The sequence below is a fragment of the Marmota monax genome, unplaced genomic scaffold (genome assembly GCF_021218885.2).
Source record: "Marmota monax isolate L192 unplaced genomic scaffold, Marmota_monax_Labrador192_F-V1.1 WCK01_AAM20220418_F8-fsc00280, whole genome shotgun sequence".
In the NCBI taxonomy this organism is placed as follows: Eukaryota; Metazoa; Chordata; class Mammalia; order Rodentia; family Sciuridae; genus Marmota; species Marmota monax.
This window is the reverse complement of record NW_026692080.1, coordinates 389,307-409,849: the sequence shown is the minus strand read 5'-3', so window position 1 is coordinate 409,849 and position 20,543 is coordinate 389,307. Positions and strand designations below refer to the sequence as shown.

The following is a 20,543-nucleotide window of genomic DNA, read 5'->3' as shown; positions in this document are numbered from 1 at the left end:
TTCCTCAAAGTTTTGATCAAGACATATGTGCTAAGCAGTTTTGGGAATGACTGTTCAAAGGAAGCTGAATAAATTGACAGAAGCCTCTTTTTATTCTTTTTGTCTTTTGTCCACATTTTAGATGTGATGGCCAGAGTTTGAGCAGCCACAGAGAGATGAAACAAGGACCTTAAATACTGATGACATGGACCAGGATGGTAGAATCAAAAGGCAGAAATCTAGGACCCTAGTGATACTGTGGAACTACTTTTTCAATACTGGACTCTTCTATATTAAATAGAAAAACTTTTAATAACTCACTACTGTGACTACTATTTGTGTGTTGTGTGTGTGTGTGTGTGTGTGTGTTTAAGCTATGTAGCTGAACCTAGTTGTTGTTTTTTTTTTTTTTTTGGGGGGGGTACTGGGGATTGAACTCAGGGGCATTGGACCATTGAGCAATATCCCCAGTCCTATTTTGTATTTTATTTAGAGACAGGGTCTCACTGAATTGCTTAGTGCCTTGCTTTTGCTGAGGCTGGCTTTGAACTTGCAATTCTTCTGCCTCAGCCTCCCGAGTGGCTGAGATTACAGGTGTGCACCACCATGCCTGGCTGAACCTAGATTTAACCATAATTACACTGATGGCTTTTAGAGTGACTGGCTTCTCTGATAGTGAGTGAACAGCAGGACCTGACTAAAGTTTTTTTTATATTCTTTGCACTCACAAGGTTCCTCTTGACTGAATTGTCTGGTGTTAACAATTGTCTGGTAAGAGCTGAGCCTAAAGTTCTTTCCACAATGGATATATTAGTGGACATTGCATTGTGAGGATTCACTAATTTTCCCACACTGGTGAACTAAGACAGCTTCTCCAAAGAGCAGTACCTTATGCAGCTACTACTGACCAGTTAGTGATGCTATTATTATGCTTGGGAATGGACTACTCTAAGCTTAAGATTCTTTGTCATTATCATGAAACTTCATTATTCATGATATAAAGATCATAATCTTCTCTCCAAGATGATTTTATTGTTTGACTTTCAAAGAATTCCCAAACAAGCAACATTTAAAAACTGCATCATCAATATTAAAGGGAATAAGTCCAATATCTTTCTGTGGATATTTATTGAATAGTATATATGCAGTAGTTACTGTACTGGCACTGGAGTTACCAAGTAAGACAGTTGCTATTTGGATTAATTCAGTACAGTTCAAAATGTAATATCTCTTCCACAGACTGTAAAACTTTGATTAATATCTTGAATTAATGAGATACTGGGGTGGGGATAGAAAATGTAAAAATGAAATGACATAATTCTGAAGGCAAGTTCTATTATTAACCAGGAAAGGATCATCCTTGCTTTCCAAAATGCTTCCTCTGTGCATGGGGGGTAGAGTTGGAGGGATAAAGGTAAGGCTAGTGGGAGGGAGGGGTAGAGCCTGTTAGGGAAAAGAATTCACTATTAACCCATACTTTAAGACAACTTTGAGAGTGGTATACTTCCAAACATCATGAGTTTTATAGGAGTCTGTTGCTATATCATTTGCAAAAAATAACAACCTGCCCCTGACTGACACAAGTCTAATGAATCAGTGGACATTATATTTGCTGATAATTTCAAAGACCTCACTCAGTCATGAGGCTATTTCTTGGAGATCCATAATCATTCATTAACACATTAAAAATTCTGAGAAGTCTTATAGTAAAGAATGCTATTTAACTCTGATCTCACTATACTGTCTAGGGTGAAATTATTTGGCTCCAAAACTAACTTCAAGGAAAGCAAAGGACAGAGAATGGAGGCAAACAGCTTCCAACTCAATCCCTAAGAATTCTGATGTTGGCCAGAATAACTTTTCCTAAAGTGCTGTTTGCTTCTCAATGTATACTTTCTGACGTTCTACAGGAAGAGAACACCTCATCAAGCCAGTTTGCCTTTGTGGTGGTGTCTCTGATGCTGAAAGAGACCTGACTTCTGTCTGAAGGCTTCTCCACATTCATTACACTCATAGGGCTTTTCTTCGTTGTGGATTCTTATGTGCTGATTGAGGTGTGAGTTAAGTCGGAATGCTTTCTGGCATACATTACACTTGAAAGGTTTTTCTCCAGTGTGAATCCTATGATGTCGAATAAGGTCTGAGGTCAAACTGAAGGTTTTCCCACACTCATTACACTGATGGCTTTTGGAATGACTGTGGATTCTCTGATGGTGGGTGAGAAGCAAGGCCTGACTAAATGTTTTTCCACACTCCTTGCATTCACAAGGTTCCTCCTGACTATGAATTCTCTGGTGTCGATTAAGGTGAGAGCTACGCCTAAAGTTCTTTCCACAATGGATACATAGATAAGGTTTCTCTCCAGTATGGATTCTGAGATGTTCCAAAAGGCCTGCATTCTGGCTGAAGACTTTTCTACACTCTTTGCACTGATACGGCTTCTCACCAAGATGGATTTTCTGATGTCTGACAAGATGTGAGCTTCTCTGAAAGACTTTCCCACATTCATGGCACTGATGACCTTTCTCTCTAGAAAGAATTTTCTGATGTCCAGTAAGAGTAGAACTCTGACAGCCTTCAGATTCACTGAGCTTTTCTCCCATGGGTACAAGTCCATGTTCAATCAGGTCTGAATGCTGGATAATTCCCTCCCTACATTCTCAGCATTTATAGTCAGTCTTCTCCTTGGGCTTAGCCTGCTCCCTTCCCAAATCAGAGTCTTCATAAAGAGCTTCTATAGGTTCAGAAATTTTCCTAGATGATTCCACTTTTCCACAAGAGTTGGTCACTAAAACAAGATTCCCGTTCTTAATCCTTGTCTCTTCACCTGAAACATTAAATATATATCACTAATTACCTGTTTTTTGGTGCTTGGGAAAAGGAATCTGCAACTAGGAGAAAAAAAAATGAAATCAAGCCATGTGTGCAAAGTAAAAATGCTGTGGTTGCTTGTGTTTGTATAAAGTACATAGAATGATATATAAGAAATTGTTAATAGTGACCTTCAGGGAAGGATAGAGGGTTGCGGTGAAGGATGACTTCTTTTCAATGGCTTAAGTTTTATCATGTGATACACACCACACACAGAGAAGCTAGAAAACAAGCAAACCAATTGTTTTTGACTGTACAGTCTTGAAAATGTTTCATTACATGGGGGGGGGGGGGCGGAAACTAGCTCAATTGCGGTTCCTCAGGCCAATAAGAAAGGGATGGCACTTTAAGTGAAAATGAAGAAATGTAGATGTGATGCCAACTAGCTTAGCTACACAATTTTATAAAGTAATTTAAGTCCTCTGGGCTCAGTATCCTTATCAATAAATCAAAAACCATTGAACCATAAAAACTTGAGGGTAATGTGTTCATGAAAATCCTAATCTTCGTGGACAGCAGTAACTGGTTTCCTATATAGGTTCAACAGACTTTTTATATCTCATATGACTTTTTATAATTTCATATGACTATTTCCTCCACCCCAACCCCAATAGTTCAAGAGACTAGCACAGTGCCTGGTACATAGCAGACACTAAACAAGTGGTATTTTTTTTTTAGAAAAATGTTTTATGAATATAGATTTGAGTCGTAAGGCTGAAATTATGTGAAGATGAAGGAAAACCTCTGTTCAAACACACAGGCAGAAGGATGTGAAGGATGATGGGAAAATGGCTTTTAAGGCCTGGAATATGAATAGACACGAAAAGTAAGAATGGGGTAATGGACAGACAAAATAGAAGAGTGAGACCCTAAGCAGCTCTAAAAAACACCTGAAGGTTAATCAGTGTGATCAAATGAAAGGTAGCAGATATTAAAAAGTAGAGAAGAGATGGGAGCCAAAAGTAAAAGTGAACATGAAGGGATTAGTAAGAAGGCATCAGAGAAAGTAGTCACATGTGAGGAGTGGAGATATTAAATAATATAATAAATAATGGACTACACTGTGGATTAAAGCTCTTTTTAATAGAATGAAGTAATCTACACAGGATGAAGAAGTGAAAGACTAAGAGAAGGAAGGGAAGGAAACAGAGGAGATTCTTTTTCAACAATAACATGATATGTATAACTAAAAGGAAGGAGGGGGATTAAAACAAAAAATAACCGGAACTTTGAATATAAAATAACATTTCAACAGATCCAGAGGATAAGGAACATTCTCAGGAATTTACTATCATTATATTCACTTTTTGTTTTAAAATATATACCTGTCATTGTTTATAAGTTCATTTCTTCAAAGTCATTCAGAAAATGGTAGGCCCCTTTCTTTCAGCTAATTTACTCAGGAGACTCTCAGAAGAAAGGGAATTTGAAGCAGACTCAAACTGAACAGCCTAGTGGGCAATAAGTAAAGGATGACTTTAGAAATAAAATCAGCCAAGCTGGGGCTATAGCTCAGTGTTAGAGTGCCTGCCTACCACGCATGAGGCACTGGGTTCAATCTTCAGTACCACATGAAAAAAAAAAAAGTTATTGTGTCCATCTACAACTAAAAAAAAAAAAAAAAAAAATTTAAAAAGAAAGAAAGAAAATCAGTCATTCAGCAATAGACATTTATTGATTGTCTACTCAAGGACGGTGACTCAAAGAAAAACAAAATAAACAAAACAAAATGCCACAAATAAAGTCCCTGCCCTTTTAGTCTGGCAAGAAAAAAAAAAAGAAGTAGACCAGAAACTATAATGGAATATCATCTATTCTATGACATGAGAAACCTTGCTGCTCTGGAAGCATAACTGGGGAAACTAACCCAGACTTGGGGAAGTGATATCTAAGATATATCTTGAAGGATGAGTAGGAAGTAGTCAGGGAGAGCAGGAAAAAAATTGTTCCAGATAAAAAAAAAAACAAGGCAAAAAAGGTTCAAAAGAGAGAAACCGCAAGGAGAAAGTAGGAAATGGAACATTGCCTGGCATGATAGAAAAATACAATATGAGTAGGTGGGACAAAAGGCAACTAATTGTCCCAATTTAGGACTGAGGGATTTCTTAGGATGTGTAACTGTCACTGCTAAAAGTCTCAAAAAAACTGGGACAAACTGGTTATTCTAGTGAACATAAGACTGATAACAGGCCATGTGAGGCCTTTGTTAATGAAACTGGGAGTTAAGGTAGTGATTTTTATCTTATTTTAATTTTTTATTATAAAATTTTATAGAAAAATTATATTATTCAGCTTATTAAAAGGTTTTTAAGCCAGGCATGGTGGCACACAATGGTAATCCCAGCAATTTGGGAGGCTAAGGTAGGAGGACTGCAAGTTTGAGACCAGCCTGAGTAACTTAGCAAGACAGTCTCAAAATAAAAAATAAAAAGGTTTGGGGATATAGCTCACTGGTAGAGTACCCAATTCTAAGTACCATACATACAGACAAAGGTTTTAAGGAAAAGAGAAACATTAATGAATTTGTATTCAAATAATGAAGTATGAGCAGAAGGTAGTTTCAATGGAAGGGAGGAAGAGAGAGAGAAAGAAGCAGGGATTATATCAGACTAAAAAGAAGAAAAGAAAAATGTAAGAAACAGAAAAAGAGGGATTTTAGTAACCAAGAAATTAAGAGTAGAATAGAAAAATCCAGGTGACATTAAGAAATAAAAGATAATTGCTATTTGGGCTGGGGTTAGAGCACTTGCCTAGCATGTATGAGGCACTGGGTTCGATTCTCAGTACTGCATATAAAAAAATAAAATAAAGATCCATTGATAGTAAAAAAGTATTAAAAAAAGACAGTTGCTATTTACAATAATTTGAAGGAGATAAGAAAAAATGAGTTGGGTGTAGTGGTGCAAGCCTATAATCCCAGAAACAAAGGAGGCTGAGGAAGGAGGATTGCAAATTTGAAGCCACCCTCAGAAATTTAGCAAGATCCTCAACAACTGTCTCAAAAAATAAAAAAACCCCTGGGGATGTAGCTCAGTGGTAGAACATCCCTGGGATCAATCCTCAAATAGTAGCAAAAGAAAGGGAGAAAAAAAGTAATGAAACATGTGGCCGAGATTCTTTGCCTTCAGTGGAAAACTGTACTACTTCTAAAATTCATTCCTATAGTAAAAGGGAAGAAGAGCAAGATGAAGGTCCAGATTCACCTTTTGGGGTGTTTTATTCAACTAAAATGCCTAGAGTGATGAGTATTTTTTATATCTTGATTGTGGTGCTGATTAGAAGACTATACTTTTCTCATGTTTGTGAAAACTCACTGATTGGTAGAGTTACAGTGAATTCTACTGATGTAAGTTATACCTCAATAAGTCTAACTCGAAAACAAAACACAAAACACCAAGGTTGGGGCTGGGGTTGTGGCTCAGCGGAAGAGCGCTCACCTAGCACATGAGAGGCAATGGGTTCGATCCTCAGCACCACATAAAAATAAATAAATAAATAAATAAAATAAAGGTTTTAAACAAAAACAAACAAAACACCAACGTTGCTGGTAGGGCCTCAAAGGGAAGTGCACAGCCTCTCTCACCTCATAAGCAAAAACATGCAATTTAGTTCTTACCCTTCTCTTTCTCAGGTTTTTGAATGTCACACTTGGATAGGACCTGCTGTTCTTGCCCTCTTTTCAGAGGGGCTGCTTCTTCCACAAACATTTTTTATTTCTTTGCCTGGTTTGGGTTTTACAGATAATTAGGTACATGTAGAGATAATTAAGTACATGTAGATTTAGGAAACTTGTTGCAAAAAACACTTCAAAGATAGAAAAAAGAAACCCCAAAGTGGCAAAGAATATGGGAGGGAAATCTAGAGCACATTCAGTTTCCTTCCAGTAGGGATCAAGTAAGGCTGATGTTAAGACCTATAAAGATGAATACCCAGACAGGAAAGAAACTGAACTGTGCTCACACCCAGCTGTCTGGGGAGAGGCTTAATTCTAGTTTTCCTGCAAAAGAGCACATCTGATTTCTATCTCCTTGTCCTGTTTCTCCTGCTACAAATGCTCCAGTACAACAACCAAGTCCTCCCTACTCTCTGGCCAATGGTCCTGCACTCAGTCCTGGGACTCCTTGAGCAGGATGGCTGGGAATTGCTGGAGCACCAGCAGCTCCAGGGTCTGTTCTTCGTCTCAGGCTCAGCCACTATTGGCAGATCTTGCAGAGATGGCTCAAAGTCCCTCAAGTTCTGTGATTTCTTCATTACATAACTGCCTGAATTATTTGTAAATGGCTCTGTCCAAGGCCTTTCCTATTTCCTTACAGCTTGAATCCTTGTTTTCAAGTAGAGTACTTATAACAGGGACTTAAAGGCTGCTTTTACTAAAAGTATTGACTCTTCACTTGGTCCTACAGCTATTTCCTTTGCTACCTTAAACTTTGGGTCAGATTTCTGCTCAACTCTGCATATAGACATGTTAATAAGAAGTGTCTTTTTAAATATTGGTAATGTAATATTCATTAACTCTACATTTACTCAACCTCTCTTATTTCAGCCTTTCAAGCCTCAAGATATTTTCAAGAATTTTAGGATCTGCAGGCAGATCACCCCATGATGGGATCAAGGATGCTCCACTACATGGGAACAATTGTGTCATCATGGGAACCAAATTGCCTCCTCAAGTAATAACTATTTTCCTAGAGCCAGCAGGACCTCGCAGAACCAGATCTGATATAATGGTCAACCAGACTACACTTTGACTAAGACTTCTTGCTACCACTTTTTGTCTTTCTCCTATATATTCCTGAAGCTCTTGTCAGAACCCAGAAGACAAGGTTTAGGATGCTCATCCGCTTGTTTTTTTCTCAGTGTAACCATACTGATTAATAAATTTCTTTCTTGCTTCATCACCACTTTTTCTCTTTGATTGTATTCTTGAGACACTGGGTATCTGCATCTGGTCTACTGGGGCCCAGAGAATCTAGGACTCTGGTAACATATCAATCCTCCTTCATTACCCAAAGTTTCTTCTTCTTCAGATTCAGAGGAGAAATGGAATGAGCACTCACCAATGCAGTTGCCATCCCCAATTTCAGACTGCTCTGTTTTGGAGAACTCTCTTTTGACTGTATTCTCAGGAGTACTCCTAAGAATATAATAACAAGAATCACAGAAGTAGTAATGTTAGTAGTAACAATAATAACAATATCAATTCTTCTTGGATTTATAAGCTTTCTACTATTTATTTGTTTTTTTCCTAAAGTAACCATTCCTAAGCACATAAATAAAATGAGAAAACATTGTTTTATAGAAGATTGCCATCTAACATGGCAGAAATAATAGATTTGAAAAATCACCATTTTTTCAGCCCTCAAAATGAATTATTCAATCAAGGACTACTAAAACTACTAGGTGAAAGGAGTGTGACAATAGACATTCTCAGTCTCAAAAAAACCCCAAACCAATGGCTACTTAGTTACAAAGGAGAAAATGGAGATATTTGGCAGTCACAAATTTACCGAATGATCAAACTTAGCAACAACAATAGTGCTTTATCATCTATACAGCATTTCTACTAAAAATGTTTTCCATGAATCTAATAATGAAAACTTTGAGATAAATCCAGACTGCAGCTCATTTATAACAGGCATGGGCTCAAAAATAAAAGGAAGGTATTGGGAGGTTATTATTCTACATTAAGGAGAGCACTAAATGCAATGTGTGAAATAATAATTTTAAAAAGCTACAAATTTTTTTTTGAAAAATTCAGAAGTCCAAATGTGAATGAAATATTAGAATGGGGTAGGCAAACTATAGCCCAGAAAACCAAGTAAAGCCTGGACCTTATTACCTTATTTTGGATTCCTTTATTATAATACTGCTACATCCATTTGTTTAGATATTGTTTATATCTGCTTTCCCAATACAATGGCAGAGTTGAGCAGCTGCCACAAAGGGTATCACCTGTAAAGCTGAAAATGTTTACTATCTAATCCTTTATAAACAATGGTTATGCCCAATCTTTATTTATTTATTTATTTTTTGCAAGTGCTGGGGATCAAAGGGATCAAAGTCAGGCCCTAGCACATGGTAGGTAAGTGCTCTGCTGTTGAGCTACATCCCCAGCTAGATAGTGGTTATTAACCCCTGACACAGAACTTTCTTAGCTGGTATGATAGTTCATGGTCACAAAAAAACAATAGTCTTATTAGCAGAAAATGAATGCTGAAACTTTCAAATGTGTGTGTGCAAAGAGTAAGAACACACAAATGTAATAGGAAATTGACAACTGCTGGTACACAAAGACATTACATGTATTATTCTTTCAATATTTCTGAAGGATTTGAAAATTCTCAAAATGATGAGAGAGAGCCAAGTGTGGTGGCTCTGTAATCCCAATGACTTGGAAGTCCAAGGTAGAAGACTGAAAGTTCAAGGCCACTCTCAGCAATTTGGTGGGGCCCTCCGCAACTTAGCAAGACCTTGTCTCAAAAAAACAAGTAAAAAAATGGGCTTGGTAAAAGATACAGAAAAAATAAGTAGGGATTGGGGCTATAGCTCAGTGGTAGAGTGCTTGCCTCACACACGTGAAGGACTGGGTTCGATCCTCAGCACCACATAAAAATAAATAAACAAAGGTATTGTGTCCATCTACAACTAAAAAAATATTTTAATGTAAATAAATAAATAATTATTACTGGTTATATGTTCATTAAATCCAGTGTCAGAATATTCATAAATCATTACTGATGGCTTGTTATGTGCCAGTCTCTTAAGCGCTGAAGAAATCAAGGACAACTCCTTGAACCTCTACTGCTCTGTTTCTTTTCTTTTTGTGGTATTGAAGATTGAACCCAGGGCCTTTTGCATGCTAGGCAAGTGTTCTACCATTGAGCTATATCCCAAGCCCTGCTCTCTATTTCTCTCTCTCTCTCTCTCTCTCTCTCTCTCTCTCTATATATATATATATATATATATATATATATATATATATATTTTTTTTTCTCCCAGTACTGAGGATTGAACCCAGGGTCATTCTTCCACTGAGCTACATCCCTAGCACTTTTTAATTTTTGAGACAGGATATTGCTAAATGGATGCGGTTGGCCATGAAATTGTGATCCTACTTTAGCATCCCAAGTAGATGTAATTATAGGCATGTGCCATTGCACCTGGTTCAATAAATCTTAAATGTTATTAACTGTTTACTATAAAGAAGCAATTATAGTTCAGTGGATTAAGTGTCTTGATGAAGGCATGCATAGGATGCTAGAAGAGCAAAATGGTAAAGTACCTAAATCTCAGTAACAGGTCAGAAAAGGCTTCATGGAGATGAGTGAAAGTTAGACAAGGAAACAAGGAAAGGGTTTTCAGACAGAGAGAAGTCAACATAGAGTTGTTGGCCTTCAGCACAGTAGTTATAATGGCTACAGAAAGATTATGGGGAGCTGGAACCCTGGGAAACATTTATATGTAAGAAGAAAAGTGAAAATAAAGAGTATCTAGAGGGACAATAAGGTCTATTTCTGTAAATATGGTCTGATAGCAAGAACCTATGCCACTGGACCTAGTGGGGCATGCTGTAATTCCAGCAACTCAGGAGGCTGAGACAGGAGGATGGCAAATTCAAGAACTTAGCAAGACCCTCAGCAACTAAGTGAAACTCTATATCAAAACAAAAAATTAAATGGACTAGGGATGTATGTTAGTGGTAAAGTACCCCTGGGTTCAATTCCCAGAACTACCACCCCCCCCCCCAAAAAAAAAAGGAAAAGATAAAAAAAAGAAAAAACCTATGTCTTATGCCTGGATTCTAATTCAGCCCTGTCACTTACAAGCCATGTCCCCTTATCTTCCTAGAGACTTAGTTAACTTATTTGTAAAATGAAGATGATACCTAATTCACAGAGATTTCAGGTTAAATGAGAAAATAATGAAAAATGATTATTATTAGCCAGAAAATATGAGTTTGGTATTATAATAGTTAATTTTGGGTCAACTCTGAGCCACAGGATGCCCAGATATTTGGTCAAACATTATTCTGGATGTTTCTGTGAGTGTTTTTGCATGAGTTTAATATTTAAATTGGTAGACTGCAAACTGAGTAAAACAAATTGCCCTTCATAATGTGGTAGGCATCATATAATCAGTTAAAATCTGGCTAGAACAAAAAAGTAGACCCTTTCCCAAGTTAGAAAGAATATTTACTATTAATAGTATTCACACTGAAATATTATCTTTTCCCTCTGACTTCAGACTGGAACTGAAACATCTCTTAGCTCTTCCTGGGTCTAAAGCCTTCTGGCCTTCAGGCTAGAACTACACTCTCAGGTGTTTTTGTTTGTTTGTTTGTTTGTTTAGCTTTTTAGTTGTAGATAGACAAAATACCTTTATTTTTATGTGGTACTGAGGATCAAACCCAGTGCCTCATAGGAGCTAGACAAGAGATCTGCCACTGAGCCATTACCCCACCCTGATTCTCAGGTTTTTGACTTGGACTAGAACTAAAACATTTTTCTTCTGGGTCTCCAAGTTGCTGATTCACCCTGAAGGACTTGGAAGATTCTATAATCATGTAAACTAATTCTTTATTATAAATCTCTGTCTTTTTTTGTGGGGGTGGTACTGGGGGTTGAACCCAATGGTACTCTACCACTGAGCTACATCCCCATTCCCTTTTTTATTCTGAGGCAGGTTTCAGTAAGTTGCTCAGGCTGGTCTTGAACTTGAGATCTTCTTGCCTCAGTCTCCTGAACAGCTGATTTACAGTCATGTACCACTACACCCAACTATAACAACTCTATTTCTATATATCTATCTACTGATTGTTCAATATAGATATTAGTTCTGTTTCTCTAGAAAACCCTGACCAATACAGGTATATTGTGTATGATATGGTTGATTTTTATGATTAATTAAATATATCAGCATAATACATAATCAGTAATTAACAACCTGTTTTGGGGGAGAGTTCCATCTACCTAGCTATTTGAGTCAGAAAACTGGCTGCTCTCTCCTCCTTTTATAGTTCATGTATCTGATTAAGTTTTACTGATTCTATTGCTTAGATATCCCTCAAATCCAACCCCTTTGCCACCACCTTCTCTTACTCAGATTACTACAACTAGTCTTTCTGCTACACCAATCTATTTTCTACATTGCCATTAGTGATCTTTCTAAGAAGGATATGAAATATTGTGTCTGTATTGTGTCTATGTCTGTTACATCTAATGGCTCATCATTACTCTTAAGATCAAGTTCAAAATATTTAATGTGCTTTAACTTTTCTTATGACCTACTTTGCTTATGAATTACTCTTAGTTCTTCAAGCTTGCAATACTCTTTCTTGCTCCTAGGTCCTTATATATCCTACTCCTACTGCCTAGCCTATATAGCTATTCTATCTGCTTCCTATTTATTCATTCACTTAATCCTCACATAAACTTATAAAAAGTAACTTCTTTGCTCTCTTCCCTCACCCTCTTTTGGTATTGGGTATTGAACCCAAGGGCACTCCACCACTGAGCTATATCTCTAGCTCTTTTTATTTTATTTATTTTGAGACTAAGTCTTGCTGAGGCTGATCTCAAAATCCTTCTGCCTTGACCTATAGAACTGCTGGGATTACAGGCTTGAGTGGCCATAGCCAACTTTACAACCTCGCTGTATAGAGAAGGAAACTGAGACATGAAGAGGTGAAGAATTTACATAAGGTCCCAAAGCTGAACCTCAGATTTCCTCTAATTTCCCTTGCATCCACAGTACAACAACCTTGGCTTACCTTTGCCTTCTCTTATATTTATACCCTACATTTGATTCAGTAGCAAATATTACTGACTTTACTTTCAATGCAGACAAATAATCTGACCACTATTAACCACATCTACCACAATACTGGTCCAAAACTATCTTTATCTCCCACTTGAATTATTTGCAAGTTTTTTTTTTTAATGAAAAACTTGACATATTTGCAAGTTTTTCTTTTTAAGAGAGAGAGAGAGAGAGAGAGAATTTTTTAATATTTATTTATTTTTATTTTTTGGCGGACACAACATCTTTGTTTGTATGTGGTGCTGAGGATCGAACCTGGGCCGCACGCATGCCAGGCTAGCGCGCTACGGCTTGAGCCACATCCCCAGCCCCAAGCTTTTTTTTTTTTTAATACTCCTAAATGTTGTTTCCTGATTATACTCTTGCCCGTCTACAATCTATTCTCATCATGAGTTCCCAGCTAGAGAAGCTTTAAAACATGTCAGATTGTTTTGGGTACTTAACCACCCCGTACACACACAATAATAATAATTCACATTTTTCCTCTGCTTTATCTCCAAAATCACCAAGAAAAGACCAAATTTTTTATACATTCGATGTCCATTTTTTCCACACCTTCCTCTACCTAATCCATCATTCCTATAAATGTCATCCTTATTCACTGTGCTCCAACCATTCTGGTTTCCCTGTTATTCCCCAAATATGCCAAACAAGTTCCAGCTTTAGGCCTTTGAGCTTGCTGTTCCTTCTCAGATTTCTACTCAAAGATTATCTTCCAAGTGAGGCCCACCTTTACTACTTATCTAAAATTGCGCTCAATGCAAGAAAAATATACCGAAGGTTATGACCGTTAACAAGTCCTCTCATAGGCCTCAGTGTTGATACCTGCCGCCACGTATCCAGCTTCCAATTCTCAGCAACTCGATCGGGGAAGGCTTCTCTGCATCCATCTAGAGTTGGCCATTCTTAAAACCTCCATGCCACAATTCTGCCCTAACCCGAGCCCAATCACCACTCACTGACCAAGGGCCCGCAGAGGTAGCCAAAAGCTCTGGAAAACGTTGCTAAGCTTTTCAGAATGTCAGCTTTAGCTCCCCGGCGCACTTTCCTCTCCACTCTAGGATCGTTGGAGGACCTTGACTCTGTGGTGTCCTGCGTCGGCCTCGCTAGAGAGATTTTAAAGCATCCCTGCTCATCAAAGAGGAGAGTGGAATGTGAGCTTATGTTGATATTCTGTTTTTGCTGTACCTGTTTTCATTTTAAAGCGCTAACTTATTTTAGTTTCGCAATGGGCCAGCTCAGTTGAATGTTAGCACAAATAGCCAACATTTCCACTTTGCTCACTTAAATAAATAAAACAAGCTCACACTTCACATTTCTTCCCAATTACAAAAAAATCATCAATGACAATAATTAGTGTCAAAATATTTTGAAAGTGAAATTGAACAATTAAGATATTTGAATTGAAAGGTTTGAAGTGATTAAAAAAAGTGACTGTTATTTTAGGAAAGAGTCATAAAAAAATCCCTTGAATGTAGGTTTCAGAGAGGAAAAAAAAATCTATATAATATTATTTTACCAAAATAGATTCTATCGCAGAGAATAGAAATAGTTCCTCTTTCCTATCTTGTCACAAACTGGTTTATAGTCTTTGAATAAAATGAATCCTTAAAAAAAAATCTGAACAAACTTTTCTATTTAATTGATCAGTTGATAGAAATTTTGAAACATCGTTAAATATTAAAGGAACCATTGTACCACGACGTAGTTCCATGACAAGAAAAATAGCAGGTTCATTATCATGAAGAAAGTTATATTTTTATCCTTGGGCATCAGATACTTGAAAGTATCTTTTAAAAGTTAAATATATTTAACTTAATTTTTTTGTTAGGCTAACAATTTCAGTAAATATTTTATGTGAATTCCTTCTTTAAGGGAAAACTTATTCATTGATTTCATTTTTATCTCTAAAGAAGGGATTGCCCCCCAATTATTTAAAGGATAAACATAACAAAATTTTACATTTCAAAAGGAAGTAAGTGTACCTTACTCTCCCTCTCAAACTCCCCTTCCATGGCTAATTTGTCAAGGCTGAGATCATTGGCATTGAATTGAAAAGCCTATGAAAATCAAAATTCTTAAATAGAGTTTTTAAAATTCAGGGTGTACAATACATTTTTTTTTTCAGTGCGAGGGGCTGAACCTAGGGTCTTGCACAAAGTAAGCAAGGGTTCTACCACTGAGCTACATCCCCAGTCCATTAATTCATTTTAATTAATTTATTTTTTAGCCTGAATCTTTATGTTCTCCAGGCTGGTCTTGAACTCCTGGACACAAGTGATGATTATATCTCAGCCTTTCAAAGAACTAGAACTACAGGTGCAAGTCACCAAACTAGCAAAGTGTGCATGTTAATTAGTCTGTCTGCAACTTTTGGGAGGGGCAAGTGTAGATAAAATGCCATTTTTACCAGGACAGAATAGTCATTGCTAATCATTCTAATTTAAGATTTTCATTTTCCAGAATTATTCTCATTTTTATAAACTACAGTGATCTTTATGGTGCCATCAGGTTTGGATGTGAGGTGTCCCCAAAAGCTCACATGTGAGACAATGCAAGATTTGGAGGAGAAATGATTGGGTTCTGAGAGCCTTAACTCAAGCAGTGAATTAAACCCCTAATAAAAATTAGGTAACTGAAGGCATGTAGGATGTGGCTGGAAGAGGTAGGGTATTGGGGTGCCTGGCTTTGCAGTATATATTTTGTATCTGGTGGGTAGAGTCAGTTCCGCCCTCCACCCCACCCCCACTCTCTGCTTTCTGCTCATCATGTAAGCTGCTTCCCTCCATCACACTTTTCTCCATGATGTTCACTCTCGCCTTGAGCCCTGAGGAAGGGAGTCTGCTGTTTATGGGTTGAGACCTCTGAAAATGTTAGCCCTTAAACAACCTTTTCCTCCTCTAAAATTATTCTGGTCAGGTCTTTTAGTTGCAGAAGTGAAAAAGCTGACTTAAACAAGGTCTATTCACTGGATATGCAAAAAAAGACACCCCCCCCCCCAATATCATAAGTAGAGACACAACTGCACTGCAAATCATGTCACCAAACATAAGATTTATATTTCTTATCTTCTTGTAATGATGATGCTCTTCCTGTCTGCCCTCAACAGCAAGATCTCTGAATTTCAAAAAAGAAAATTATGTGACCAGTGATTGTTTTAAACTATCAGAATTCTACAAATAAACCTAATAAACTTAACCCTTAGTTAAATATCAGAATATTTATAACTTTAAGGAATCATATTAATAGGCTAATAAAAATCATATGATGTTCATAAATGCTACAATGTTATTTAATAAAACTCAGTATGCATTTCTTATTAAAAGAGGAGATTCCTAATAAAGTAAAAATAGATGTATGTTTTCTTTTGGGGGGAGAGAGAGTACTGGGGATTGAACTCAGGGGCACTTGACCATTGAGCTACATCCCAGCACTATTTTATATTTTATTTAGAGACAGAGTTGCTTAGCATCTCGCTTTTGCTAAGGCTAGCTTTGAACTCAGGATCCTCTTGCCTCAGCCTCTTGAGCCGCTGGGATTATAGGTGTGGGCCACACTGCCAGGTGATATATGCTTCATCATACAAAAATAAACACATCTTAAATAAAAAATTTCCCTTATATTTGATGATGTAATCTTAGAAGTATCTCCAGAAAAACCTCACTGAACTTGTTGGATTATATTATGGTTTGAACTTAAATGTTCTCCCAAAGGCTTATGTGTTAAATCTGGATTGCCAGCCTATGATGCTACTGAGATGTTGAAAGTTTTAGTAGTGTGGCCTAATGGAAGAAAGTTAGGTCATTGGGAGCATTTCCTTGAGGGGATATTTGAACATCAGCCTCTCCTCTCCCTCTCCCTCCCCTGCCTTACCCACTTTTCCATCTCTCTGCTTCCTGGCTATTGTAAGGTGAAATGACCTCCTCTGCCATGTGTTGCTCATCACAATGTTCTACCTTCCCACAGGCTTAAAGCAACAGGGCCAATAAGCCATAAATTGAAACTGTAAGCCAAAAATAAACAGTTCTTCCTTTTGTTTTGAACCTGGATGTCCTCTACCATTGAGTCACACACGCGGCCCTTTGTAAATTTGAGCAAGGCTTTCCCTAAGTTGCCCAGGCTGGCCTTGAACTTTTTATATCTGCCTGCTTCAGCCTTCCAAATTGCTGAGATTACAGGTATGCACCACCATACCTGGCTTTTTCCTCCTTTTAAGTAGTTTAACCTCAGGTATTTTGTCACAGTGACAGAAAACCAACTAACAGAGGTTAAAAATAAAAAAGACAGAATTTTGCCAAATCTATAATTTCTTATTAAACTGCTTATAGCTAAGAAATGCCTTTATATTTAATTTCTATAATACTATAGAACTTAAAAATTACCATGAAATATCCATTGTAGAGACAGGCCAGTTGGGGATTTTTATGATTGGTGTTTTGTGTTTGGTGAAACATTATTTTAAATAATTTCATGAATTCATAAAATAAAGGTCCATAAGAAAGTTAATGAAGTTTCATAAAATTCACAATCGTAATTTAATCAGCAGAAGTGACTCTAGTTTGATTTTTTGTGGTGTTTATTAGCACTGAATAAAACTGTGTAATTCTGGCGGTTAAGACAAGTGATTTGATCTGTTCAACTTCCTACCTGAGCAGAGTTTAATAATAAGTGATTCTATTGATTTCCTGAAACAAACATAACACAAAATTTTTGTTGTCTGCTTATCTTCTCTTCCACAACCTGTAACCACATAAAGGCAAAAGTACTTTAAAGGAAAAGTTGTTCTGTTATTAACTCCGCCAAGACACAGGTGATACATAATCAAATTATAATTCTCAAAATCTTTTTAAGTCAGGTTAATTGGCTAGGTCCCTCATTAATGGCAATGTTAAATAGCAAGTTACACATAACTACAGTAAAAAAAACTGTTAGGAAAATTCTTCTGTAAGTATTATATGTAGTATTTGATGTATTGTGTGTATTTTTTCTTTTTGGAAAAAAGTCCACCAATATTACTTTGATTTTCTTAGAAGTCATAGTTTCTCAGCTTCATCTTTTCCCCAAGTGAGAAAGACAAAAGATATTTGTTTGGATAATGTTAAACAATCTTGTTAGGTACTAAAGGACAATATGATCAAGTGTCTCCCAGAAAACCAACTCAAATAACAGGGAGAAAGAAGACCGTCACAACGGTGCAAAGATCACACGCCCCAGCCACAGAAGATGAGGAACTGCCTCAAATCCCCCACCTCGGATGACATCTTCCAGCTTCAGGAGTCTCAGTCCGACCAGGCTAGCTTTGGCGAGGGGACACAGCCAGATCAGGAGCCGCTGCTGCCGTCATATCAGGAAAAAGTTCCAGTTCCAGTTTATTATCCAACACCTAGCCAGACTCGGCTAGCAACTTAGTTGACTGAAGAGGAACAAATTAGGATAGCTCAATGAATAGGCCTTATATAGCATCTGCTTAAAGGAGTTTATGACCCTGGAAGAGATGGATCAGAAAAAAAGATCCAGGAGTGTGTGATCTGTATGATGGACTTTTGTTTATAGGGACCCAATTCGATTTCTGCTGCGCATGCACATCACTTGGACTGTATAGATGACTGGTTGATGAGATCCTTCACATGCTCCTCCTGCATGGAGCCAGTTGATGCAGCACTGCCCTCATCCTATTGAAGTGGCACCCCCTTTCTCCACAGAAAAGCCCTCTTCTCCATGGCTGATTTTAGGACTGTCAACAAAAGAGTCTCTGCAAAAGAGTACACTGTAGATAAACTTCCTGTTTTCATGTGGCCCTGTTTACTTGGCTACTGGCAGAGAAGAGAAGATACCAGCACTCCAGGTGCTGAACACCCCCTTACTAGTTTTTCACAAACATATCCAGTATAGTACTTTGAAGAAATGTGCAAACAAGGCCTCTGGCCTTGAGCTGGGCTTCACAGAGATGTCTACATTTTTAAGATAATTTACAATTGGGCTCCATGGTAACAGCTGGCAGGGGGAAGAAAGAAAGGGGAGAAGAAGCTCTTCCCTTCTCAGGTGTTGTCCTTGAAGAGTTAACTTGCCCAAAACAGTGAAAGAAAAAGCTGCTTTTATGTGAACTTTTGCAGACTGTGAACTTCTGAGCCCCTCCCCTTACACACTGGGTATAAAACTCTGAAACTCCCTGAACTCGGGGTTCAGGGGATTAATTGATCTCAGCAAAAGCTGTGCCCTCTGAACCTGGCTGCAGCCAAATAAAACTGTTTCCTGCTGTCTTTGGTGCCTTGCCTCATTTGTCCCTACAACACTATGAGACTAATTGAGCCAGGGTCTCTCGTCTGACTTTAAGTGAACCATTATTTTTGGTGGTTTTGATCTTTGGTCACTGAGCCCAAAGAGCCAGGAATTAGGAATTAAGATCATGCACAAAAATTTCCTAAAAATTCCTGGATGGCTGCAGATGTTGAAGAAAGTTATGTGATATTTTAGAAACTTCCATGGGGGGTGGGGGGTGGGGGTGGGGGTGGGGAGTAGGATGGTATATTTATGTAAAACCTTGATCCAGTGTTTAAGAATATAATTGTATTTAGACATTGTTATTGCTCCAGTACATAGGAATTGTGTAAAGTGTTAAAAGCAACTGTATATGTTTAAATTGTGTGCGTTGGGGCTGGGGATGTGGCTCAAGCGGTAGCACGTGTGCGGCCCGGGTTCAATCTTCAGCACCACATACAAAAAAAGATGTTGTGTCTGCTGAAAACTAAAAAAATAAATATTTAAAAAATTCTCTCTCTCAAAAATAAATAAATAAATAAATTGTGTGTGTTGAAGATTAGGAAAGAAGATAGTGGTTATTTTTCCTAAATGAAATAACTTTCTTCTCTCCACCAAATTATTTTCTGAAGTTAATGGCATTTGGGTCAAGGTTTTATTAAAAGCTACATTTTATAACACTGGCACACACAAAAAAAGTAGTTTTAAGCTTGTTTACACAGTTCTTTTTTCCCATTGGAAATGAAATTCATTGCCTTAGGTCTTTTTAAATAGTGTATTATCATTGGGGCTGGCTCTATGCTTAAAAACCAGTTTATTTATAACCTGTTGTAAGTGCTATATTCTGTTTGCAGTTAGGAAATGCAGAATTTTAAGTGATGCCCTAGCTTGTAAGCAAACTGAGATGCACTATCCCTTTTCTATATAAAAATGAGTTAATGTGTCAATAAATCAACTCAGCAAAGTGGGTTTAACATTACCCTTTCCAACATATTAGCCATATGTTGTTTGATTTCTTTATGAGCACCATGATGGAAACACTCAATTCTAATTCTTTTGGTTGTTAATATGGTGATAAATGAAAGTCAAGGTAAATTTTAAATATTAAGATTTCCGATTTATTGAACTTGAATTATGCCACCATGCTTATGTAAAAATGAAAGTGGCATTATGGTAAAACTTAATGAGAAGTAGTTTCTCAGTTGTAATAATTTTGATTTCTCTTTCGTGCGATCTCTCCTTCCTTATTGTCTTGAACCATAGCAAAAGGATACTGCATCTCTCATTACTGTAGTGATGAGATTATTGAAGTTATATAAACACATCTCAGTCCCTGTTTCTTTGAAAGGTATCTGTTAAGTCCTGCTAGGTGATTGACAAGACTATTAGGGTGAATAAAGGTAAATGTGATTAATGTTTTGCACACAAATGCAGAATTTTATAACCACATGACTTCATAGCTGTGATCTCAAAAAAGGAATTTATCCTTTAATTTTTCTTGCAGTTAATGTAAGAATACTCTAAATCTCTAAGCTTCTGAAGTGTTAGAGGTAGAGATGGTCTAGTAAAGATGTAGTAGTAATGTTTATCCATTTAGCATGTGTTTATTTTTCCTT

At 37.3% G+C, this 20,543-nt stretch overlaps 2 protein-coding genes and 1 pseudogene across 5 annotated transcripts in view; 1 reads left to right on the top strand and 2 right to left on the bottom strand.

Moving 5' to 3' along the window:
- The window catches only part of Pgbd1 (piggyBac transposable element derived 1), a 32,028-nt gene extending 18,302 nt beyond the window's left edge, over positions 1 to 13,726 (bottom strand). For 2 of the 4 annotated variants that reach the window (XM_046459511.2, XM_046459513.2), the window contains exons 1-2: positions 13,495 to 13,726; positions 7,908 to 7,984 (exon numbers count right to left, since the gene is read on the bottom strand). The gene's annotated coding sequence lies outside the window, so the exon portion shown is untranslated. The remainder of the gene's footprint in view (positions 1 to 7,907; positions 7,985 to 13,494) is intronic. The other 2 variants (XM_046459512.2, XM_046459521.2) reach the window with 2 other exon arrangements.
- Zscan26 (zinc finger and SCAN domain containing 26) lies at positions 1,089 to 7,984 on the bottom strand. The gene is given in 3 exon segments (XM_046459651.2): positions 1,089 to 2,806; positions 6,467 to 6,572; positions 7,908 to 7,984. Coding segments are annotated over 2 exon segments (993 nt in total). The 5' UTR covers positions 6,558 to 6,572; positions 7,908 to 7,984; the 3' UTR covers positions 1,089 to 1,904.
- A 4,151-nt stretch (positions 13,727 to 17,877) lies between the features above and the next one.
- LOC124103180 (RING finger protein 11-like) lies at positions 17,878 to 18,348 on the top strand (annotated as a pseudogene).
- The last annotated feature ends 2,195 nt before the right edge of the window (positions 18,349 to 20,543 follow it).